At 47.3% G+C, this 26,307-nt stretch overlaps 1 protein-coding gene and 3 non-coding genes across 4 annotated transcripts; all 4 read left to right on the forward strand.

The window, feature by feature from the left end:
- The first annotated feature begins 732 nt into the window (after positions 1-732).
- On the forward strand, positions 733-26,307 carry LOC149340526 (alpha-tocopherol transfer protein-like). Its single transcript, XM_089551142.1, has 7 exons — positions 733-849; positions 1,439-1,538; positions 2,270-2,413; positions 3,656-3,895; positions 5,398-5,591; positions 23,814-23,924; positions 25,645-26,307. Exons 1-7 carry the CDS (start codon positions 733-735, stop codon positions 25,843-25,845), a joined length of 1,107 nt encoding a protein of 368 aa, XP_089407268.1. The 3' UTR covers positions 25,846-26,307.
- On the forward strand, positions 17,790-17,861 carry TRNAD-GUC (transfer RNA aspartic acid (anticodon GUC)). Its single transcript has one exon. It is a non-coding gene; the product is annotated as a tRNA-Asp (tRNA).
- TRNAD-GUC (transfer RNA aspartic acid (anticodon GUC)) lies at positions 18,350-18,421 on the forward strand. Its single transcript has one exon. It is a non-coding gene; the product is annotated as a tRNA-Asp (tRNA).
- TRNAD-GUC (transfer RNA aspartic acid (anticodon GUC)) lies at positions 18,579-18,650 on the forward strand. The gene has a single exon. It is a non-coding gene; the product is annotated as a tRNA-Asp (tRNA).

Consider the following 26,307-nt stretch of genomic DNA (forward strand, 5'->3'; position numbering starts at 1 on the left):
CATGTACAACTTCGTTGGCTTGCTCGCCCAGGCCTTCGCGTGCTGCTCCTGCTTCATAGGCGCCCGACCTGGCAAACGAGAGATCAAATCATTGCCGACACAAAGAGCAGTGGCGCATTCTTGGTAAAATTGATTGAAATAGTAATTAATTATTTTTGCTTACAAATTACTGCTGAAAAGTAATTCATTGCATTACTACGTCATATACCAGACAAGTAATTCATTATAAAATTACCGATAAAAGTAGTTACATCACTGTAATTGCAGTAAGATAATTTAATTACTTCCCATGTCAAGGGACCTATATGATCAATGCCCGACTGCCGGCGCACAGCTTGTTCTTAATTAAATCTCCCCTCCATTCGCCATTGCCCTCCATTTTAGTGCGGGAGTTTTGCAGCGCACAGTAAAGCCAAACGGTCCTAATCCCGCATTCATTCGGAACTAATTTAGAGGCATACGAGGACGTACCGACTTTTGTTCCCTTTTCTCTCAACGTTTTCAATCAGTGCAGTGAACTCCAGAAGGGTTGTAGGTAATCGGCCGACAAACGACGCCGCAGCCCAGTGCAAGCATGTGGCGTTGTCGAATAATGGAAGGGGGGGGGGGGGGGGAGCGATAGAGGCCACGAAGAGGAAGATATAAGGAGAGGCTTGGTGGCAGTAAAGAAAGGAGAGCTGGCATGTTTACTATGATTTGCGTGTGGTATCTTGGGGTCAAAATACAGCCGATATGAACGTGCGTGCACTCCCTGCGACCCACTTTGCCGCGACTCTCAGGTTGTCGCTGTCAGCGGCAGCTCCCGGGGGTAACAAAATAGCTGACCTGAAGCACTACTCCACAACGCAGGTAATTCTACTTTTGCAATGTAATGTACTGTTATCGCCCGCGCTATTCTGGCCTATACCTACTTACTAGCTCACGGAAATGCAACAGCTAACCTGAACTTAAATGCAGCTCATATCATCGATGCGTATTGAAGTTTCTTCAGGAAATTTGTGCATTTTCAACTCGTCAACGGCTTCCTATGATTTATTTTAAACTGTGTTTATATGAGTATATGCAGCACCGCGTTGCTGAACTGCGAGTTGATAAAACCTGGTTTCCCATATATGCTAGGCTTCGTATACTTGCAGACGCTGCTACCCACCGCCATTGGAGACATTTAATCCATTGAGCTATGGCAGGAACGCGTAGGATTTTTTTTTATTTCCATATACTCAGTTTACCGCGACGTTTATTTGCCTCTCGCAATACGTTACTAAACACGGCGCGGACCTCACGACCCTCGTCAGAAATGCTTACGAACCTTGCCATGAAAAGCTCCGCATACGGTGAGCGAAGCCACGGTTAGGTTAGGTTAGTTTATATATTAGGTTCCTTTTCCTGCCTTTAGCAGCAGCGCAACGCACCGACTTTTTGTTTACCTTCCTTCCAGATTCAATACCACAACTGCAAGACTGCAATTCTTTTACACGATTCACTTTTCTTTCACCACCTCACCCTTCGCAGGATATCATGTTGGCGGGTCAAACTCGGTGCCTGAATTCTCCTTACTTTGCATTTTCATAAAAGAATTCTTTCTATCGAACGTAGCGCAAGGCAAGCGCGACAGCTGTGCACCACTGTGCTTTGACCAGAGTTTTATGAACGGTATTTCCTACGGAGCTGACGGCACTAATTTTGAGTTCCACGTGCGTGTCGTAGCCGCATGGTGGGTACGTGACCCATCTATTTAGTTTGGAATACCGATCGCACACGACTGAACATCAAACGTTGGGATCGTCATGAAGAGGCGTATAAAGACAATTTTTTTCCGTCCTAAAGAGTTGTGAAATCTGGGCCGGGGACAAAGATGCTTCTGCCTTGCAGCAGTCTTGAAAAGCCCACATTTACAAACTCCCAATGGATGAGGAAGGAGGTTAGGAATGCACGCAAATTTTTTTCCGACCGCTTTCTGCATACGGACACAATTCGCGGCGCAGCTCACTGCAGCACTTCGTTGGATATCTTGCGCTCATCGCGGGGGACTCGCTCCTTAGTGAAATTGTAATATACTTCCACTCAAAAGCGCGAAGTGCACAAATTCACCGATACTAGGTAAATAAGCCCTCATAAAAAGAACAGATCGTCAAGAAAAAAGAACCCGGATATTCTAATGGGACTATAGCTTCACTCAATCTCAGAATAGAGACATAATTATGGACCGACCTCTCCTTGCTCCTAATGTGGCCCTTTTGTTTCTTCTTGCTCTCATACGAACACAAAGGTGGACTGCCCCCGAGGGTGTCTGCTGTGAGGGAAACAGATCAACAAGGCTTCGCCGGCGACGAAGAGGCACTGGAGACAAAGTATTCAGAAATGGAAAGGCAACAAGTTGAAGCTGTCTCGCGACTTCGACTAGTGCTGCAGGGTAAACAATTGTTTCCCTGCTTATACTTGGCGTGCCCACAGACGTATAGGTCCCGCCAATATGAAAGGGAACAAAATTTAAGCATCCATTTAGTGATTACACGATTATTATGGGTGACAACCACAAATTTTCCTGTTTTCTTATTTACCTTTTAACTTGTGATATATATATAAAAGTCATGTTTAATTTTGGTACAGAGAAATAACCAGAAAGCTCACCTTTTTGTGAGCATTGATTGTTTTCTTTCATATTGTAGGAACCTCAACAATACTGTGGGGCGGCATGGACCCAGCAAACATTAGGGATGTTCAGAACGCTCGCAAGACTCTGACAATGAATCTCTCGTGTGCTTTCAGAATGCCGCACGGCCAAATAGTTCACGTCTTTTTATTGGGAAATGCAAAATTAAAAAAAAAAACTATCGCGTGATAGTGTGCTCCGTGCGCCAGAATGCGCCGTGAGTACAACGTTCTCTACCGCGACTTCGTAAAGCGTTGACAGCTTCGTGCCTTCTGCGATGCCTGGCACAGAGCTTCGCGTTGCTACTGACTGCTGACGGCACACTAAAATGTGCATCTTTAAACCCGCACTTGACTCAGCCACATTCACATCGTATTGAACGCAAGTTCAATACGTGTGTCATCGATTTGGATGAGGCAAGAAAAATGCAAAATAAAATGAACAAGGTTCAAGGGGAAGCCTCAGTTCATTAGCGGACGGATCCTGGTTAGCAGACTAAGGCTCCTTCTCGACGCTTGATCATTTTATTTGTGTTGTCAAGAACCCCATCTTCCTCCATTCTCTCTTCCAGAAGAAAAATAAGGAGACGCAGAAAGTTGCTAGCGTTACGTTTATTGTTCTCGGTACATTTGTACCTTACACTGTAATTACGTTCTTTCATGTTTTTTAATTGTTAAATTTTATTTTCCGACCATTACCTTTGCATGCTACTAGAGAAGCAGAAGGCGGAAACCTTCCAAACTGCATCAGCGATAATAATCAGCGATAATAATAATGATCACGACGACAATGATGATCACGGTGTAGCAATACACAAGCAGAATAAGCCGAAGGAGTTCCTCTCCAACATTAGGCTCTGAGGAAAATTTCGGGTTTGGGATTTAGCACGCCAGCAAACGTCAAGAGCTAAATAAAGCGCAAAATGCGCTAATAAATCTTCACTGAAAAACACTCGAACATCGGTTATCATTCTGAGCTGACATGCGGTCATTTTCTTTACAGAGGAGAAAAAACTAAAGCCGAGAACTGATGAAGAGTTCCTAGTCCGCTTTCTTCGAGTCCGCAAGTACGACGTTGAGGCGGCGCGCAAAACGGTCCAAAAGTACTACGCGAACCGTGCCGCCTGTCCGACGGTGTACTCCGACTTCGTTCCGTCAAGCATCGACCCACCAAGTAGGAGGATCATGATGGTACTGCCTTCCAAAGACGCGCACGGTCGTCGCGTGGTCCTCTTCAAGGCAGGTAAAAACAATTGTTCGAATAATTTTTTTTAATCAGGCAGTTATTAACTTGCTTTCCAGCAACCTTGCTCGTCCAACGGCTGCTGCTTAGTTACCCCAACTCAGCAATGGAATGCTAACCAATATTTTCATTCACTTGTTTACACTGACATGAGAATGAAAGAAGGTCGTGGGCCGCCTATAGCACGGTGTAAGAATATATTCTTAGACAATGGCCTACAGGTACGACTCCGTTAGCTCACTGCTGGATGAATCGAAGAAAAGCACGCTAACAATACCGATAAAATAATCGACAGCAACGAAAGGGAAGAAATAACACACAACACTTATAGGCAACTGCAGACAGATGACTGATGGGTGTGAAGTCCAAACTAACTACACCCGGAACAACATTCGCTCCGGCGCACAAAGATGAACACGGCATGTATGTGCGTTTATCCAGCAGCCTATGAAACAAACGCTAGCAGCACACGAAGCAGAAAACAGAAAACCAAAAAAGACAACAGAGCATGCATGATCGATGACGAAGAAATGACTTTAATGGCCGGAAAGCCTACTCTCAACAGCAAGCTACTGAATGCATAACAAGCGGCAAAGTTTTTCCGGCTCTGTGAACTTGGTTGAGGATGCTATGTATGGCGTCCTCCATTTTCAAGCGCCGCAATCACTGGCAGGCGCCGACGAGAGCAAGGTGTGCTCACCTCGGCGAGCCGGCTTCACCTAACGTATACCGCAACCACGCGCAGCGAGTCCGCGCCTCCTGACGAATCCACAAGCTCGGCTCAACTTACGTTCTTGCTCCGCTGAGAGAACGCGTCTAACCACCACCGTCGCTACACTCGCATCATTGCGCCCACTTACGTCTCTAGGCACTCGAGCGATTCACCGAGCCGATTCACAAAGCCCATCGCGAAACATCGTCACATCACTAAAAGGTCAGGCAGCCGCAGGCCCCCTCTCTGTGATAGGGCGCATACTTTTGCAAGTTGGCACCTCTTAAAGAAGAAAAAACAGCGCAGAAACACCAGGCGAAGAAAGAACACGGCGGCACAACGCGCTCGCCGTCCCTGCTTAGTGCGGCGACACGGAGTACGAGGCGCTTTTGGCATGGTACGCTAATTACAGCTGTATATAGTTGAACCTCATCATAACGAAGTTGGGAAGGGGGGGGGGGGGCGGCAATTACTTCGTTATAGCCGCAGCTTCGTTATAGCCAGTGTTGATCGAGCTCCCAAGCGGAATCGTCATTCCTTCGCTATGTCCATTATTTCGTTATAAACCGTTTCGTTTTAACGAGGTTCGACTATCTGTGTAAATAATACAGTAGTTAAAGCATGAGTGGCGTAAACTGGATGAATAGTATGGAATCATCGCACTGCTGACGCTGGCATAAACACCTCTTGGTTGCTTTTGCATAGGTCACCGAAAAAAATCTTTCTATAAATATTTTATAGCTGGCTCTGCACTCAGTACTCCAAATTCCTCTGGATTGTTTTCATACAGGTGTCTGGGTTCCGGGCAAAAGGTCCTACGAACTGTGCCAGAAAGCACTGCTCGTCTGTCTAGAGCACGTGGCCACAGATCCGGCCTCTCAGACAGCTGGGATCAGCATACTTCTTGATTCAGCGGGGTTCACCCTCAACAGCCTCTTCTCGTGCAACCTAGGCCTCATGCGACGTTTCTTGGAATATCTTCAGGTAAGATAACACTAACAATGCCATTGCGCTAGCTCTTGTTGCCTTCTAACAGAGTCGTCAGAATATTGTGCAGCTGTTTCTAGTCAACAACAGAAATAGCTACATCAAACTGAACAGTGAAAGGATAGGACGTACAAAGAACAAAGGACAACGTTAATATCCATCCCTTCATTCTGTATGCCGTATGGTTCGCCGCCGCAGAAACAGACCGTCTTAGCACTCTGAGAAGAGTGGTTGCCTCTAAACTGGACAGCGCAGGTTTCATGAAGGGGCATTGACCTCCTAACGGCAACAGTAGCCTGCATATTGACGCAGATTACCGTATACGCAATCATTTTGAAAGTTTTAGGGAATATTCCAAACATAATTGAAAACTGAATTAATGATTTAAAAATGCCGCTGTAGTGTGAGGGCTTGCACCTGGGAAAAAAAACTGGAGGGGACACTTATGTTCCGCTTTGAGGGGATGACGTGATGCGGAGGTAAAAATCGACCGATGTGTTTAAGTTCAAATTAGAATACAACTCTGGTCATCCAAAGAAAATTTTAATCATTCGAGTTTTTTTTCGGCTCCTTACTTGCAGCAATGACAACTTACTATAAGCACTCATTCATGCAGGGGACACAGAATGCCCAATTTTCACTTAGCATTTAAGGAACAACATGGGAAGGGCAGGTTGCTGTAAAACTTTTTTTGTCAAATGAGATTTTTTTTCCCTTTAGTACAGTTATTTTGCTTGCGTACAACAATAATCTCATAAGCAGCACTTTCTCACTCGTGTAGCAACTGCTTACCTCTCACACTGTAACACGAGTAATTACAAGCGGCTATTTTAAACACGCAAGAGCCCTGGAGCAGGATGTGGTAGCCTTAATTTCCTTGATACAGTGATGCGGATTACATGCAATGTCGCGCCACCCGCTCTTATGGGCACTTGCTTCTAAAAAGTACTTTTAAACTTATCCCCAAAATAAACCACATCATGAAAAGCAAGCGTTAAGAGATTTAAGATCATCGCATGAATGAAAACATTCCTATGGAATAAGAACACGACATGCGCCAATTTTTGTGTGGTAGCATGGTGGAGGAAAACGTACGTTCTTACTCTCTCTCTCTCCGCACGCACGCACGCGCGCGCGCGCACACACACACACACACACACACACACACACACACACACACACACACACACACACACACACACACACACACACACACACACACACACACACACACACACACACACACACACACACACACACACACACACACACACACACACACACACACACACACACACACACACACACACACACACACTTCGAGAGTATTTCAGGGAAGACTAAGTAATTTTCAAAAATCGGGCTTCTGAGATAGTGGTAGTAGTAGAAGACCTTTATTCGGCCAAAATTTACAGGCCGAGCATGTCGACCGCCTGGGCGACCAGAAGTCGCTGTTCTTCCTCCCCTTCAGCGCCAAGCCAGTCGAGCCAGGTGGTGGATAAAGAAGGTGGGGGGTAGGAACCCGACTGCTGAGCAGCCGGGCAATAGAAGAGGCAATGGGCAAGGTCCGCATAGATACAGGGGCACTTGGGGCAGGAAGGGTCAGATCGATAGCGATAGAGAAAGAGGCGAGACGGGGTGATGACTGCATTCATTTGAATGTGCCGAAGAAGGCGAGCTCCGGACTTTTGAGATAAAAATATGGTTTTTTGCCAGCGTTAGCGGACACCAGAAAACCGGTGAATCATCATAACTAGTAAGCTGGTTAAGTAATTTCCAATAATTAACTTGTTACCTATAACAGTTAGGCGCCTGATTGCAATTAGAGATTTGTAGCCGGTCGTTAGTAATAGCCATACTAGTTTTTCGAATTCAGAATGCGTTTATCTGTCATAAGGCAGCGGTGTGAGGCCCTCAATCCCATCCCTCCTCGTTAGTGGATTCGACTTCCGGCCACCGAGCGTGACGGACGTGTGTAACATGGGCTCCCAAGGAGCGGATTCAGCGGCCCAGCCGGGCCGCGGTATCAGGAGTACGATCAAACCGAACGAGGACTACCAGCTGATTTTGCCGCATTTGCCAACAGGTTCGAGTGTTTTGCATACCGTTTTTTTGCATGGCGACGTCCAAGCCAGGCCATACCGTGTTGAAAACTTTCGTGACGCTCTTGAGCGTCTGTCATTGCTGCCGGAAGTGGTTGCCCTCGGGGCATATCAGATGAATCATGTTTGGGCCGTGACATTCTGCAATGAAGAAGGAAAAAACAAAATGCTACAGGCGGAGGCGTTCAACGTCAAGGACCACCGCTGCGTGGTCATTGACCCACGCAACCAGGGCGTCAGGCTGAAGCTGTTCTGGCTGCTACACGGCGTGCAAGATGACGACGTGAAGGCAGCTCTGACGGCTTTTGGAAAAGTGACCGACATAACTCGGGACAAGTGGAGAGTCAAAGGCTGCGTCGACAAGTCGTCTACTACGCGCTCAGTGACACTGAAGCTGAAGGTGGGCGTTACCATCGAGGACTTACCGCACCAGCTGCGTGTTGGAGAGGACGTCGCACTCGGCCACGTTCCTGGCAGAGCTCCGCTCTGCCTACGGTGCCGCGGCACCGGACACATACGTCGGGAGTGCCGTGTGCCACGTTGCGGGCTCTGTCGTCGCTTCGGCCACGACGACGCCCAGTGCGTGCGAACATATGCTACCGTAGCTGGTCCTGGTCATAGGGATACTACTGAGGAGCATATTATGGACGAAGTTGACGCGGTAGAGGCGACCCGTGAGAGTCGGGAAGACGCAGTACCGAAAAGCATAGCTTCAGAAAAAGCAAAGCTTCCCACGGAACATGAGGCTGCCAACTCAGAAGAACCACCTGTGCCTGACACCAGAACTGAGGCGGACGCGGGAAAAGCAGATGATGCTGCGGTAGGTGCACCTGAGACGGTTTTGGAATCGACCGACGAGAAGGACATTGACACGGAGATGCCCGCGGCGTCAATTTTGCCAGCGAAGAGGACGCACGACGAAGGTGATGACAAGGCGACGAGCTACGACGGGACGGACCATGAGGAACCTCTTCCCGAAGCGCCTCCTGTTCGACGTGCGGCCTACAAGCCCAAGCCGAACATCCCTCCTGATCGTAGGACTTCGTCGGGTGTCCCTCCGCCTTAGCGGAGGTGCCTTGCAGGGTCTTCGTGTTGGTAACCCGGTCTTCGATCGGGTTCAGTGCTGGCACCGCCTTACTTTGCAAGCTGGAAGGATTTTTGATGAGGCGAGCTGCAAACCGATGTCACTTCGAGAGCGGCGAATCCCAACCATTTAGATGGCGTCGCAAATAACATCTTTCTTGCGTATTGCCACACTGAACGTGAGAGGTCTTTCTGCGCGAAGGAGGCAAAATCAGCTTAAGCGTCTCTTGTTCGAAAACGAAATCGATCTGTTGGCTGTTCAAGAGACAAAAATTGAAAGCGAGGAGTTGACAGATGCGATGGCAGAAATTTACCGTGCACAGTTCAGTGTTTGCGTGTGCCATGCAGAAGGAAAGTCGGGAGGGTGTCTGATTTTAACTCGAAACGGCAAAGTCGCCGTGGAAACTGTATTTTCCTGTGAAAGTGGCCGGATTGTAGCATGCGATTTTTACTTTTCTGGTGTAGAGTGGAGAGCTGTGTGTGTATATGCACCTAATAGAATTCCCGAACGAGATGCCTTTTTTCGCCGTGTTCAACCTTTCTTGCTGACAGAAAAGCGTGTACTATTGCTTGGAGATTTCAACTGCGTGTGTAGACCTGAAGATAGAACAAGCAACAAAACCCTGCAGGACACGAGTGCCGAGCTGCTGTCTGAGATGATTAATGAAGCAGAATTGGAAGACATTGGCATTATAATGCAAGGTTCAGAACAAGCACAGTACACGCATTTCCAAGGCGTTAGTCACGCAAGGCTGGACAGAATTTACGTTCCTTCTGAGGTTGTGCCCTTGTGTTCCCAGTACCAGACTGTGCACGTCAGCTTCAGTGATCATTCTTTAGTCGTGATCACACTTGGGGAGAGGAAAAGAACTGTCAAGTTTAGTTGGGAATTATGGAAATTTAATGACTCATTGTTGGAGGATGAGGAGTTTTGCAAGAAATGAAAAGACTCAGTCAAAAGCTTGTTAGAAAAAGAGACAGATTTTATACAAACATGGGAACAATTTAAATGCGACGTGAAAGTGGCCGCTATAGAAAGAGCATGTGTTTTAAAGCGTAAAGAAAAACAGCAAGAAAAGGAACTTCGTACCGAGCTTGATTTCATGCTCAGCATGGAAGGCGTCAGGCCGGGGTTGTACAGACAAGAAATAAAAGAGACCAAAACTAAGCTCGAACTAATAGATGAAACGAAATATCGAGGTGCTGTGATAAGGGCGCGCAGCGAAAGATTTTGGGTTGGGGAGACGCCCACAAAAAGGGGCGCTCAGCGACGAAAAACAGTATGCAGTTTCGAAAGAGATAAAGGAAATTTGTTATCGCAATGACGTAACTTCCGAATCTGAGGTGATTGAAAGGGCGTTTCTGGAATATTACCAAAACTTGTTCAGCCTTAAAACGCCTGATGTGTAACATTACAAAACTGCATTCCTGTCGCTAATGCCAAGAGTCGAGGAGGACCTGGCGCAGGTACTTGAGGAGCCCATAACGGCAGCAGAAATCGAAGCTGCAATACAGCAGCTGAGCTTGAACAAGTCGCCTGGGCCGGACGGCCTCGGTGCCGCACTTTACAAGGCCTTGAAAACAGAAATGGCAATAGCATTGCAGCGCGTAATAAGCGAGTGTTACGAAAGAAAGTTAACTCCGCCGTCTTTTCGAACTTCCCACGTGGTGTTGATCCCAAAATCGTACGACCCGAGTAGGTTGCAGTCAGTTGAGTGTTACCGCCCAATAAGCTTAACTAACGTAGACTACAAAATTTATATGAAAGTGCTACCCGGACGACTCCAAACAGTAATTAAAACCCTTGTTGGCCCACACCAGACCTGCGGCATAAAAGACAGATCCATTTTTACTAACATACACGTAGCTAGGAGTGTCCTTGAATGCTGTGATGCAACGGAGGGTCGTGTCGCCATGATGCAACTGGACCTGCATAAGGCGTTTGATAAAGTTGTGCATGAAATTTTGTTCGCGCTGTTGGAACATGTGAATGTAGGATGTATCATCACTGATGGCGTGAAAATGGTTTATGATGGCTATACATCAAGGTTCATAATTAATAACCGCCTGAGTATTAGTATTCCTGTCTTGTCGTCAGTGAGGCAGGGTTGCCCTCTTTCTCCACTGCTTTTTGCACTTTACCTGGAGCCTTTTTGTTTAAAGCTGTTAACTACGCAAAACATTCGAGGTTACGCCTTTTGTCATAATGAAGTGAAGGTATTGGCATATACAGATCATATAGCAGTGTTCTGCAGAGACCAGGAAAGCGTGCAAGAAGTGGTGAGAGAAGCCGTAAATTTCTGTGATGCAAGTGGCTGTGCGATAAGCTGGCAGAAATGTTTTGGTTTTTGGCATGGAAAGTGGCAGGCCACGCCAGAAGTATTCTGTCGAATGAAGTGGGTAGACACGCCAGGAAAGTACCTCGGCGTGCCGCTAACCAACTACAGAGAAAGCAAAGAATATTGGGCCCATGAAACCGAACGAGTCAAAGCTCAGACAAGCAAATGGGGCGGTCACAACTTTTCCATGTTTGCAAGAGCTACGGTGTGCAACATGTTTTTAATAGCGAGGATTTTTTACGTTCTGCAAGCGTTAACCTTGCCAAGGACTTCAGTGCAAAGGTTGCACAGAGTGTTTGCAACATTTATTTGGGCGTCAACATGGGAACGTACCAGCCGATGCCATCTGTTCCACAAGGTGCGGAACGGGGGGCTAGGGTTATCAAATTTATTTCTGAGACAGATAGTCACTAGATTCTTTTTCTTGCGTCAAGATAATGATTTTCTGCGAACTGTTATACAAGTGCGATTGTCAGAATCACTGCCTGATTATGTTGTGTCATCCATGTCTGCAGGGCGGAGTGGGTTAAGTGCTTTTTTGCAAGAAGTTGTTGCAGCAGTCCGTATTCTTCGGTCAAAATTTTCCGATGAGTATCTAACCATTGTAACAAGGAAAAAGATGTACAAGGACCTGCTTGATGTGTTTCTGCCAGGGCCTGTTTATCGCAGTGCTTATCTTCTGGGTCCCGAAAGGGATGTGCTAAAAAGAGTCAAAAGAATGCCGGTGAAGCCTTCAGTGCGTTCTTTCTTTTTTCAATTGCATACTGGAACCCTCCCAGTGAAGCCATGGTTGCAAAGCAAAGGCCTTTTTGTACCTTGGTCAGTAGAGTGTCTTATTTGCAAAAAAGTGGAAACTATAGAACATATCTTTCTCGACTGTCATGACGCTGTTTTTCTTTGGGATGTGTTGAAGCGCACACTGAAAAAAGATTTCCCCTGACTCCTTTTGGAATACGCTTCCTACCATGTGCAGAGCCAGGTGAAGTGCCTTGCGACCTGCTAATGTTGCTCTGCATGCACAGCCTATGGCGTACGCGAATGGATGTCAGGCATGAACATGTTGTGAATCCGGCTCATCAGTATTTCACGTTAACAAACATTCAGAAATTTGAGCGAATACAGCATAAAGTAGCTAGATTTGTTTTTAACTCATATGGCCTTGCATCTGTAAGTGAGCTCGTGAGGCGAAGTGGGTTACCCCCCGTCAATGAGCGAAATCGTGTTTGTCGATTAAAGTTTTTTTTCCAGCTTATAAAAGGACATTATAAAGTTGATACCTCTAATTATTTTTCTTACTCCTCAGGTTATAACACGAGACAAAGGCATGCACTAACAATCACCCCTTTGAACGCGCGAAATAACTGCTTTAAATATTCTTTTTTTCCGAGGACAATTACTCATTGGAACAAACTTAATAGCGAGACTGTTAATCAAAATTCTTTACTTCTGTTTGAAAAGTGCCTGTAAATGTTGTGAATTTGTGTGTGTTTATATGCTTGTATTTTGTTTTGTCCCACCCTGCTATGATCTGTACAAGATCGCAGTATCTATAAATAAAATAAATAAATAAAATAAAAAAAATTCATTGAGAGCATCATGTATACTCAGGAAGTTTTCGGACAGCAAGCTCCTCATCCTGAGTGGCTGCCTGTCTTTTTTTTTTCTTTATTACCGACTTGGCCGGGCAAACAAAACAAAAATACAATGACATGACAATAAAAGCACAGGTCAGTTTCTAGCTAGTGCAAGATGATAAAATGGGTTAAATAATTTTAGTTGGTCGAGGACAGGCAGCCACTCAGGCTGAGGAGCTTGCTGTCCGAAAACTTCCTGAGTATACATGATGCTCTCAATGAAATACTGATGAGCCGGATTCACAACAACATGTTCATGCCTGACATCCATTCGCGTACGCCATAGGCTGTGCATGCAGAGCAACATTACCAGGTCGCAAGGCACTTCACCTGGCTCTGCACATGGTAGGAAGCGTATTCCAAAAGGAGTCAGGGGGAAATCTTTTTTCACTGTGCGCTTCAACACATCCCAAAGAAAAACAGCGTCATGACAGTCGAGGAAGATATGTTCTATAGTTTCCACTTTCTTGCAAATAAGACACTCTACTGACCAAGGTACAAAAAGGCCTTTGCTTTGCAACCATGGCTTCACTGGGAGGGTTCCAGTATGCAATTGAAAAAAGAAAGAACGCACTGAAGGCTTCACCGGCATTCTTTTGACTCTTTTTAGCACATCCCTTTCGGGACCCAGAAGATAAGCACTGCGATAAACAGGCACTGGCAGAAACACATAAAGCAGGTCCTTGTACATCTTTTTCCTTGTTACAATGGTTAGATACTCATCGGAAAATTTTGACTGAAGAATACGGACTGCTGCAACAACTTCTTGCAAAAAAGCACTTAACCCACTCCGCCCTGCAGACATAGATGACACAACATAATCAGGCAGTGATTCTGACAATCGCACTTGTATAACAGTTCGCAGAAAATCATTATCTTGACGTAAGAAAAAGAATCTAGTGATTATCTGTCTCAGAAATAAATTTGACAACCCTAGCCCCCCGTTCCGCACCTTGTGGAACAGATTGCATCGGCTGGTACGTTCCCATGTTGACGCCCAAATAAATGTTGCAAACACTCTGTGCAACCTTTGCACTGAAGTCCTTGGCAAAGTTAACGCTTGCAGAACGTAAAAAATCCTCGCTACTAAAAACATGTTGCACACCGTAGCTCTTGCGAACATGGAAAAGTTGTGACCGCCCCATTTGCTTGTCTGAGCTTTGACTCGTTCGGTTTCATGGGCCCAATATTCTTTGCTTTCTCTGTAGTTGGTTAGCGGCACGCCGAGGTACTTTCCTGGCGTGTCTACCCACTTCATTCGACAGAATACTTCTGGCGTGGCCTGCCACTTTCCATGCCAAAAACCAAAACATTTCTGCCAGCTTATCGCGCAGCCACTTGCATCACAAAAATTTACGGCTTCTCTCACCACTTCTTGCACGCTTTCCTGGTCTCTGCAGAACACTGCTATATCATCTGCATATGCCAATACCTTCACTTCATTATGACAAAAGGCGTAACCTCGAATGTTTTGCGTAGTTAACCGCTTTAAACAAAAGGGCTCCAGGTAAAGTGCAAAAAGCAGTGGAGAAAGAGGGCAACCCTGCCTCCCTGACGACAAGACAGGAATACTATTACTCAGGCGGTTATTAATTATGAACCTTGATGTACAGCCATCATAAACCATTTTCACGCCATCAGTGATGATACATCCTATATTCACATGTTCTAAAAGCACGAACAAAATTTCATGCACAACTTTATCAAACGCCTTATGCAGGTCCAGTTGCATCATGGCGACACGACCCTCCGTTGCATCACAGCATTCAAGGACACTTCTAGCTACGTGTATGTTAGTAAAAATGGATCTTTCTTTTATGCCGCAGGTCTGGTGTGGGCCAACAAGGGTTTTAATTACTGTTTGGAGTCGTCCGGCTAGCACTTTCATATAAATTTTGTAGTCTACGTTAGTTAAGCTTATTGGGCGGTAACACTCAACTGACTGCAACCTACTCGGGTCGTCCGATTTTGGGATCAACACCACGTGGGAAGTTCGAAAAGACGGCGGAGTTAACTTTCTTTCGTAACACTCGCTTATTACGCGCTGTAATGCTATTGCCATTTCTGTTTTCAAAGCCTTGTAAAGTGCGGCACCGACGCCGTCCGGCCCAGGCGACTTGTTCAAGCTCAGCTGCTGTATTGCAGCTTCGATTTCTGCTGCCGTTATGGGCTCCTCAAGTACCTGCGCCAGGTCCTCCTCGACTCTTGGCATTAGCGACAGGAATGCAGTTTTGTAATGTTCAACATCAGGCGTTTTAAGGCTGAACAAGTTTTGGTAATATTCCAGAAACGCCCTTTCAATCACCTCAGATTCGGAAGTTACGTCATTGCGATAACAAATTTCCTTTATCTCTTTCGAAACTGCATACTGTTTTTCGTCGCTGAGCGCCCTTTTTGTGGGCGTCTCCCCAAGCCAAAATCTTTCGCTGCGTGCCCTTATCACAGCACCTCGATATTTCGTTTCATCTATTAGTTCAAGCTTAGTTTTGGTCTCTTATTTCTTGTCTGTACAACCCCCGCTTGACGCCTTCCATGCTGAGCATGAAATCAAGCTCGGTACGAAGTTCCTTTTCTTGCTGTTTTTCTTTACGCTTTAAAACAAATGCTCTTTCTATAGCGGCCACTTTCACGTCGCATTTAAATTGTTCCCATGTTTGTATAAAGTCTGTCTCTTTTTCTAACAAGCTTTTGACTGAGTCTTTTCATTTCTTGCAAAACTCCTCATCCTCCAACAATAAGTCATTAAATTTCCATAATTCCCAACTAAACTTGACAGTCCTTTTCCTCTCCCCAAGTGTGATCACGACTAATGAATGATCACTGAAGCTGACGTGCACAGTCTGGTACTGGGAACACAAGGGCACAACTTCAGAAGGAACATAAATTCTGTCCAGCCTTGCGTGACTAACGCCTTGGAAATGCGTGTACTGTGCTTGTTCTGAACCTTGCGTTATAATGCCAATATCTTCCAATTCTGCTTCATTAATCATCTCAGACAGTAGCTCGGCACTCGTGTCCTGCAGGGTTTTGTTGCTTGTTCTATCTTCAGGTCTACACACGCAGTTGAAATCTCCAAGCAATAGTACACGCTTTTCTGTCAGCAGGAAAGGTTGAACACGGTGAAAAAAGGCATCTCGTTCGGGAATTCTATTAGGTGCATATACACACACAGCTCTCCACTCTACACTAGAAAAGTAAAAATCGCATGCTACAATCCGGCCACTTTCACAGGAAAATACAGTTTCCACAGCGACTTTGCCGTTTCGAGTTAAAATCAGACACCCTCCCGACTTTCCTTTTGCATGGCACACGCAAACACTGAACTGTGCACGGTAAATTTATGCCATCGCATCTGTCAACTCTTCGCTTTCAATTTTTGTCTCTTGAACAGCCAACAGATCGATTTCGTTTTCGAACAAGAGACGTTTAAGCTGATTTTGCCTTCTTCGCGCAGAAAGACCTCTCACGTTCAGTGTGGCAATACGCAAGCTAGATGTTAGTTGAGGCGCCATCTAAATGGTTGGGATTCGCCGCTCTCAAAGTGACATCGGTTTGCAGCTCACCTCATCAAAAATCCTTCCAGCTTGCAAAGTACGGCGGTGTCAGCACTGAACCCGATCGAAGACCGGGTTACCAACACGAAGACCCTGCAAGGCACCTCCGCTAAGGCGGAGGGACACCCGACAAAGTCCTACGATCAGGAGGGATGTTCGGCTTGGGCTTGTAGGCCGCACGTCGAACAGGAGGCGCTTTGGGAAGAGGTTCCTCATGGTCCGTCCCGTCGTAGCTCGTCGCCTTGTCATCAGCTTCGTCGTGCGTCCTCTTCGCTGGCAAAGTTGACGCCGCGGGCATCTCCGTGTCAACGTCCTTCTCGTCGGTCGATTCCAAAACCGTCTCAGCTGCACCTACCGCAGCATCATCTACTTTTCCCGCGTCCGCCTCAGTTCTGGTGTCAGGCACAGGCGGTTCTTCTGAGTTGGCAGCCTCATGTTCCGTGGGAAGCGTTGCTTTTTCTGAGGCTATGCTTTTCGGTACTGCGTCTTCCCGACTCTCACGGGTCGCCTCTACTGCGTCGACTTCGTCCATAATATGCTCCTCAGTAGTATCCCTACGACCAGGACCAGCTACGGTAGCATATGTTCGCACGCACTGGGCGTCGTCGTGGCCGAAGCGACGACAGAGCCCGCAACGTGGCACACGGCACTTCCGACGTATGTGTCCGGTGCCGCGGCACCGGAGGCAGAGCGGAGCTCTGCCAGGAACGTGGACGAGTGCGACGTCCTCTCCAACACGCAGCTGGTGCGGTAAGTCCTCGATGGTAACGCCCACCTTCAGCTTCAGTGTCACTGAGCGCGTAGTAGACGACTTGTCGACGCAGCCTTTGACTCTCCACTTGTCCCGAGTTATGTCGGTCACTTTTCCAAAAGCCGCCAGAGCTGCCTTCACGTCGTCATCTTTCACGCCGTGTAGCAGCCAGAACAGCTTCAGCCTGACGCCCTGGTTGCATGGGTCAATGACCACACAGCGGTGGTCCTTGACGTTGAACGCCTCCGCCTGTAGCATTTTGTTTTTTCCTTCTTCATTGCAGAATGTCACGGCCCAAACATGATTCATCTGATATGCCCCGAGGGCAACCACTTCCGGCAGCAATGACAGACGCTCAAGAGCGTCACGAAAGTTTTCAACACGGTATGGCCTGGCTTGGACGTCGCCATGCAAAAAAACAGTATGCAAAACGCTCGAACCTGTTGGCAAATGCGGCAAAATCAGCTGGTAGTCCTCGTTCGGTTTGATCGTACTCCTGATACCGCGGCCCGGCTGGGCCGCTAAATCCGCTCCTTGGGAGCCCATGATACACACGTCCGTCACGCTCGGTGGCCGGAAGTAGAATCAGTGGCTGCCTGTCCTCGACCAACTAAAATCATTTAACCCATTTTATCATCGTGCGATAGCTAGAAACTGACCTGTGCTTTTATTGTCATGTCATTGTATTTTTGTTTTGTTTGCCCGGCCAAGTCGGTAATAAAGAAAAAAAAATCCTCGTTAGTATAGTGGCCAGTATCCCCGCCTGTCACGCGGGAGACCGGGGTTCGATTCCCCGACGGGGAGCTTCTTATTTTTTTCCTCCTGTTCTCTAGCTCTTTTTCCTGTTCGTTGTGGTCACAGTACACTTTTGGCACAAGCGCCGTTTCCCTGTCTTCAGAGCCGAGTGCACAGCGAGTTTCTCTCAGACAAGAGTGAAGTGTGAGGCCCTCCATCCCATCCCTCCTCGTTAGTATAGTGGCCAGTATCCCCGCTTGTCACGCGGGAGACCGGGGTTCGATTCCCCGACGGGGAGCTTCTTATTTTTTTCCTCCTGTTCTCTAGCTCTTTTTCCTGTTCGTTGTGGTCACAGTACACTTTTGGCACAAGCGCCGTTTCCCTGTCTTCAGAGCCGAGTGCACAGCGAGTTTCTCTCAGACAAGAGTGAAGTGTGAGGCCCTCCATCCCATCCCTCCTCGTTAGTATAGTGGTCGGCCGAAGTGTGGCCGCCATGTTTTATTTCTTGTAACCTCTTGATTTGTACGTCAAAATCGGCAATAAAGAAAAAAAAAAAATCCTCGTTAGTATAGTGGCCAGTATCCCCGCCTGTCACGCGGGAGACCGGGGTTCGATTCCCCGACGGGGAGCTTCTTATTTTTTTCCTCCTGTTCTCTAGCTCTTTTTCCTGTTCGTTGTGGTCACAGTACACTTTTGGCACAAGCGCCGTTTCCCTGTCTTCAGAGCCGAGTGCACAGCGAGTTTCTCTCAGACAAGAGTGAAGTGTGAGGCCCTCCATCCCATCCCTCCTCGTTAGTATAGTGGCCAGTATCCCCGCCTGTCACGCGGGAGACCGGGGTTCGATTCCCCGACGGGGAGCTTCTTATTTTTTTCCTCCTGTTCTCTAGCTCTTTTTCCTGTTCGTTGTGGTCACAGTACACTTTTGGCACAAGCGCCGTTTCCCTGTCTTCAGAGCCGAGTGCACAGCGAGTTTCTCTCAGACAAGAGTGAAGTGTGAGGCCCTCCATCCCATCCCTCCTCGTTAGTATGATTCGACTTCCGGCCACCGAGCGTGACGGACGTGTGTATCATGGGCTCCCAAGGAGCGGATTTAGCGGCCCAGCCGGGCCGCGGTATCAGGAGTACGATCAAACCGAACGGGGACTACCAGCTGATTTTGCCGCATTTGCCAACAGGTTCGAGCGTTTTGCATACTGTTTTTTTGCATGGCGACGTCCAAGCCAGGCCATACCGTGTTGAAAACTTTCGTGACGCTCTTGAACGTCTGTCATTGCTGCCGGAAGTGGTTGCCCTCGGATCATATCAGATGAATCATGTTTGGGCCGTGACATTCTGCAATGAAGAAGGAAAAAACAAAATGCTACAGGCGGAGGCGTTCAACGTCAAGGACCACCGCTGTGTGGTCATTGACCCATGCAACCAGGGCGTCAGGCTGAAGCTGTTCTGGCTGCTACACGGCGTGAAAGATGACGACGTGAAGGCAGCTCTGGCGGCTTTTGGAAAAGTGGCCGACATAACTCGGGACAAGTGGAGAGTCAAAGGCTGCGTCGACAAGTCGTCTACTACGCGCTCAGTGACATTGAAGCTGAAGGTGGGCGTTACCATCGAGGACTTACCGCACCAGCTGCATGTTGGAGAGGACGTCGCACTCGTCCACGTTCCTGGCAGAGCTCCGCTCTGCCTCCGGTGCCGCGGCACCGGACACATACGTCGGGAGTGCCGTGTGCCACGTTGCGGGCTCTGTCGTCGCTTCGGCCACGACGACGCCCAGTGCGTGCGAACATATGCAACCGTAGCTGGTCCTGGTCGTAGGGATGCTACTGAGGAGCATATTATGGACGAAGTCGACGCGGTAGAGGCGACCCGTGAGAGTCGGGAAGACGCAGTACCGAAAAGCATAGCCTCAGAAAAAGCAACCCTTCCCACGGAACATGAGGCTGCCAACTCAGATGAACCACCTGTGCCTGACACCAGAACTGAGGCGGACGCGGGAAAAGCAGATGATGCTGCGGTAGGTGCCGCTGAGACGGTTTTGGAATCGACCGACGAGAAGGACGTTGACACGGAGATGCCCGCGGCGTCAACTTTGCCAGCGAAGAGGACGCACAACGAAGCTGATGACAAGGCGACGAGCTACGACGGGACGGACCATGAGGAACCTCTTCCCAAAGCGCCTCCTGTTCGACGTGCGGCCTACAAGCCCAAGCCGAACATCCCTCCTGATCGTAGGACTTCGTCGGGTGTCCCTCCGCCTTAGCGGAGGTGCCTTGCAGGGTCTTCGTGTTGGTAACCCGGTCTTCGATCGGGTTCAGTGCTGGCACCGCCTTACTTTGCAAACTGGAAGGATTTTTGATGAGGTGAGCTGCAAACCGATGTCACTTCGAGAGCGGCGAATTTAGATGGCGTCTCAACTAACATCTAGCTTGCGTATTGCCACACTGAACGTGAGAGGTCTTTCTGCGCGAAGAAGGCAAAATCAGCTTAAACGTCTCTTGTTCGAAAACGAAATCGATCTGTTGGCTGTTCAAGAGACAAAAATTGAAAGCGAAGAGTCGACAGATGCGATGGCAGAAATTTACCGTGCACAGTTCAGTGTTTGCGTGTGCCATGCAGAAGGAAAGTCGGGAGGGTGTCTGATTTTAACACGAAACGGCAAAGTCACCGTGGAAACTGTATTTTCCTGTGAAAGTGGCCGGATTGTAGCATGCGATATTTACTTTTCTGGTGTAGAGTGGAGAGCTGTGTGTGTATATGCGCCTAATAGAATTCCCGAACGAGATGCCTTTTTTCACCGTGTTCAACCTTTCCTGCTGACAGAAAAGCGTGTACTATTGCTTGGAGATTTCAACTGCGTGTGTAGACCTGAAGATGGAACAAGCAACAAAACCCTGCAGGACACGAGTGCCGAGCTACTGTCTGAGATGATTAATGAAGCAGAATTGGAAGATATTGGCATTATAATGCAAGGTTCAGAACAAGCACAGTACACGCATTTCCAAGGCGTTAGTCACGCAAGGCTGGACAGAATTTGTTTCTTCTGAGGTTGTGCCCTTGTGTTCCCAGCACCAGACTGTGCACGTCAGCTTCAGTGATCATTCTTTAGTCGTGATCACACTTGGGGAGAGGAAAAGGACTGTCAAGTTTAGTTGGGAATTACGGAAATTTAATGACTCATTGTTGGAGGATGACGAGTTTAGCAAGAAACTAAAAGACTTAGTCAAAAGCTTGTTAGAAAAAGAGACAGACTTTATACAAACATGGGAACAATTTAAATGCGACGTGAAAGTGGCCGCTATAGAAAGAGCATGTGTTTTAAAGAGTAAAGAAAAACAGCAAGAAAGGGAACTTCGTACCGAGCTTGATTTCATGCTCAGCATGGAAGGCGTCAAGCCGGGGTTGTACAGACAAGAAATAAAAGAGACCAAAACTAAGCTTGAACTAATAGATGAAACGAAATATCGAGGTGCTGTGATAAGGGCGCGCAGCGAAAGATTTTGGCTTGGGGAGACGCCCACAAAAAGGGCGCTCAGCGACGAAAAACAGTATGCAGTTTCGAAAGAGATAAAGGAAATTTGTTATCGCAATGACGTAACTTCCGAATCTGAGGTGATTGAAAGGGCGTTTCTGGAATATTACCAAAACTTGTTCAGGCTTAAAACGCCCGATGTTGAACATTACAAAACTGCATTCCTGTCGCTAATGCCAAGAGTCGAGGAGGACCTGGCGCAGGTACTTGAGGAGCCCATAACGGCAGAAGAAATCGAAGCTGCAATACAGCAGCTGAGCTTAAACAAGTCGCCTGGGCCGGACGGCCTCGGTGCCGCACTTTACAAGGCCTTGAAAACAGAAATGGCAATAGCATTGCAGCGCGTAATAAGCGAGTGTTACGAAAGAAAGTTAACTCCGCCGTCTTTTCGAACTTCCCACGTGGTGTTGATCCCAAAATCGGACGACCCGAGTAGGTTGCAGTCAGTTGAGTGTTACCGCCCAATAAGCTTAACTAACGTAGACTACAAAATTTATATGAAAGTGCTAGCCGGACGACTCCAAACAGTAATTAAAACCCTTGTTGGCCCACACCAGACCTGCGGCATAAAAGACAGATCCATTTTTACTAACATACACGTAGCTAGGAGTGTCCTTGAATGCTGTGATGCAACGGAGGGTCGTGTCGCCATGATGCAACTGGACCTGCATAAGGCGTTTGATAAAGTTGTGCATGAAATTTTGATCGCGCTGTTGGAACATGTGAATGTAGGATGTATCATCACTGATGGCGTGAAAATGGTTTATGATGGCTGTACATCAAGGTTCATAATTAATAACCGCCTGAGTAATAGTATTCCTGTCTTGTCGTCAGGGAGGCAGGGTTGCCCTCTTTCTCCACTGCTTTTTGCACTTTACCTGGAGCCCTTTTGTTTAAAGCTGTTAACTACGCAAAACATTCGAGGTTACGCCTTTTGTCATAATGAAGTGAAGGTATTGGCATATGCAGCTGATATAGCAGTGTTCTGCAGAGACCAGGAAAGCGTGCAAGAAGTGGTGAGAGAAGCCGTAAATTTTTGTGATGCAAGTGGCTGTGCGATAAGCTGGCAGAAATGTTGTGGTTTTTGGCATGGAAAGTGGCAGGCCACGCCAGACGTATTCTGTCGAATGAAGTGGGTAGACACGCCAGGAAAGTACCTCGGCGTGCCGCTAACCAACTACAGAGATAGCAAAGAATATTGGGCCCATGAAACCGAACGAGTCAAAGCTCAGACAAGCAAATGGGGCGGTCACAACTTTTCCATGTTTGCAAGAGCTACGGTGTGCAACATGTTTTTAATAGCGAGGATTTTTTACGTTCTGCAAGCGTTAACTTTGCCAAGGACTTCAGTGCAAAGGTTGCACAGAGTGTTTGCAACATTTATTTGGGCGTCAACATGGGAACGTACCAGCCGATGCAATCTGTTCCACAAGGTGCGGAACGGGGGGCTAGGGTGCGGAACGGGGGGCTAGTGGCCAGTATCCCCGCCTGTCACGCGGGAGACCGGGGTTCGATTCCCCGACGGGGAGCTTCTGTTTTTTTTTTCCTCCTGTTCTCTAGCTCTTTTTCCTGTTCGTTGTGGTCACAGTACACTTTTGGCATAAGCGCCGTGTCCTATATCAGTACCATGTGTTCATTGTCTCCTGCAATTTTGTGCTGGTCATTCTTCTGCAATGCGAAAGTCAGGCAATAAAGGAAAAAAAAGCACTGTTTTTTTGTCTTCAGAGCTGAGCGCACAGTGCGTTTATCTGTCGTGAGGCAGCATAGTTTGTTCCTTCACATCCTCATTAAAATACATTCCACTTCTTGAATATGAGGCAAACGGATGTGCTATCAGGTGCTCCGAAGGAGCGGTATCGGCGAACCATCTTCGCGGTGAAAAAAGGAACGTAGATAATGACAGCAATGATCACCAAGTGATGCTGCCACATCTGCCGCCCGAATAAGAGCCGGGTGCATTAACGACTCGACCAACGCCGCTAAGCCCTTGCTTTTAGCGAATCCGCTCTAAAATATAAACGCTGAGATGTTTTCTTTGAGGTCACCTTCTGCTGACTCCGAATCACTCATGTTATAAACTCGCAACCATTCTCTAATTTGTTTTAAAGCAATCTTCGTCATGCACTTAGTCACAGAACTTTTCAAAAGCTTGTACTCCGTCTGGATCCATAGGTGCGAATTTGTTCTGGTCAGATTTGCGCCATTCAGCTTTTTTCGCTCACCATAGCAGTTATGAACAAGACATGATACGCGATTTTTAGCCCGGTACCATGTACGCTAGAATATATTTGTATCATGAATAAAAAAAGAGCCTTTTTTCAGGCTTCGAAAAGAAACAGACCTTGTTGGCCACGAGGTATCTTCTGTCGGGCTCATACGTTAATCTCAGTCTCAAACAATTAGAAATAAAATGATTTCAGAAAACAGTTAGGTTGCAAGAGGATGCCTCTTCGTTTAGATAAGCGCTAAACGTTTTTTCTGTTATTTCCTCACAGGACTGCATGCCAATGAGATTGAAAGGTTTACACATCATTCGGGAGTCCAAGGCCATGGATTTTCTCTTCGTTATACTGAGGCCGTTCATCAAACGAAAGCTGGCTGAGAGAGTAAGTCTCTTACGCGTCTTGGATACATCCGAACACTGAAGGAGTAAAAAAGAAGTAAGCTGTCGTTTAGCGCACTCTATTAAAGCGGCAAGAGCAGGGTATGCTGCCCAAGCTCTGGGGTAGATTTCCATCACTAAAGATACGGAATACTTATAGCTGGCAACGGAAATAAATTTACTCTTCAAAACATGCAAAGTTGTAGCAGTTACGAAGATTTTAACAGAGGCTTCCATCTCCTCTTTTTTGCTGACCTCAGGCCCTCCGGCACTGCAATCAAAAGCATCCTCGCATTGCTAACTGCACCAAGTTACTATGACTTGCAGGAGGAATATACCTCCCTTGCCAAGAGTAAGCATTCCGTGTATCTAGTGTGGGGTTTAAAATGGGGGAGATAAACACGTATTGCCCGTTTAACCGCGGCTGACCTAGTTCAAAACCGCGCGGACCCCTACCCGTGGTCGCGAGCGCTCGCCGACCACGGCGGGCCTTGCTCTGCGGGAACAAAGGAACGACACACTGGCTGACAAAAACAAGGTATTTATTGCTATAACAACAATAACGCCAGCTAGCAACAATATACACTGAGGAATCGAGGATGTCCGACTCACCAGCACGGTTACGAGCGAACGTTCGCCCATGGTAGGGCAAGAGGGAAGCTCCGAGGCCAGACGGGACGAGCTGAGGGGAACATGTTTCCACACGAGGTCGCCCGCGGCGAAACGCGAAGCGTCCGCGTCCTTTTCCGGTACCAAGGAGAGAGACCCCGTCGTTCCCTCCGCGCGCGCAGCAAAACGCCGTCCGTGGCGCTGGTGTCGCTGCGACGCGAGCGCCCTCTCCTGTTAGTTAAAAACAACTAAGGGGAGTGCGTTGCGGGAAAGCTAACCACAGGAAACTAGTGCGTTGCGGGAAAGCGAACACAGGGGACGAAGGCGTCTCCACATCAGTGATCGAAATCTACGCCGGAACTTGGGCAGCATACCCTGCATCTATGAACAAGTGCTCTCGAGGAGAGCGTACTCCCTTTCTAAGCCAATATGGGCTTACTCGTGATTAGGGTATAGCAGCATACAAGTGCTTTCTTTTTTTTTTTAAAGGTGAGATAAAGAGCATCACACACTGCCGCGCTTGCAGTCGCCAAACGTGAGATAGAGGCTGCTCGCTTTGGCATGTGTTACACTTTGATCACCTCGTGGTCTGCGGTACCGCGAATGGAAATGCGGTCACAAGATGGGATTTGAGCGTTGATTGAGATCCGGTGGCTAAGCTTTTATACACAGGCAACTCATTTAAAATTTACACTTTAGGCATGCAGCTTCCCTTTTTTGGATAACTTTTCTGTCTCTGGTCGTCCGCAGTCCGGCATCACCGAAATTGAAATGGTCCTCTGGGATTATGACAAAAAAGTATAATCCGGCAGTTACACTGAGAAGAGAGATAATGTTATATAAAAGGCTTCGATCGGAGCATTTCCTTTTGTAGAGCTTATGCCCCGAGCACAGCATGCAGGAAGTTGTAGTAATTAGTCGTGGTCCTGATTTTCTTGCTTTCATTACCATGCTGACGTTCTGTAGGGATGCACTCGAATAAACGGCGCTCTTCTTTCGCTTTCACTACTTGTATACGTCACACACAAACACACACGTGGCTCTGCGCGATGTGAAGACATGTGAAATTCCACGAATGCAAAATCTCTAAGTGTGTCTTTTTTCTCTTCAAACAGATACACTTTCATGGCACGGACTACAAGAATCTACACAAAGATATGCCACCAACGATGCTGCCCGAAGAATACGGAGGTGAAGGTGACCCTCTGGATTTCGACGGCTTCTGGCAGCAGATGGAACAGCAGGACCCACTGTTCATCGAGAACAATCGTTTCGGTTACCTCGATTCTGAGCCCAAACGTCGGGCGTCACGATGAACACCAGAAGGGCAACAACATTACTTTTTTTTATTTGCCTTCAGTGAATAGCGGCACTGCTGCTTTAATTATGAACCCGTGAATCACAGAAAGATGTACGCTCCGTTTTTTATTCAGCCGATACTGATTGCATGGTATTACTGACAAGTTTTCTAGTCATGTGATAATTCATTATAATGATTGCGTTTTGCAAAAAACCTACAATTATGATCAATAAAATAATTCAGGTAAAGTCAGTCAGGGTCGGGTGCGGTGGATCAAATGGATGTGCTTGCACACGAATTCAATTAAGTTTTACCAAGCCACTCCAGAGAACATGTGGCGGGCTGGCTTCAACTGGGCGAGTGTGCAGTTATTTTGCAAGCTGAACAGCATTCAGCGCTCTCTCTATGTCTGCCACTTGTCTGTATCACCTGTGATACAGCGTAAAAGTGCGAATAAATTTGATTTGTTGCCTCAGGA

Source organism: Amblyomma mixtum, chromosome 6, assembly GCF_055824585.1.
Source record: "Amblyomma mixtum isolate Tamu chromosome 6, ASM5582458v1, whole genome shotgun sequence".
Taxonomy (NCBI): Eukaryota; Metazoa; Arthropoda; class Arachnida; order Ixodida; family Ixodidae; genus Amblyomma; species Amblyomma mixtum.

What these genes read in the sequence shown, in the direction of transcription:
- LOC149340526 (XM_089551142.1), top strand. Translation starts at nt 733, where the DNA reads ATGAACGTGCGTGCACTCCCTGCGACCCACTTTGCCGCGACTCTCAGG. An exon ending in AGCACTACTCCACAACGCAG is followed by an intron (nt 850 to 1,438) that starts GTAATTCTACTT and finishes CCTTCCTTCCAG; the next exon opens with ATTCAATACCACAACTGCAA. An exon ending in GTTTCTTGGAATATCTTCAG is followed by an intron (nt 5,592 to 23,813) that starts GTAAGATAACAC and finishes ATTTCCTCACAG; the next exon opens with GACTGCATGCCAATGAGATT.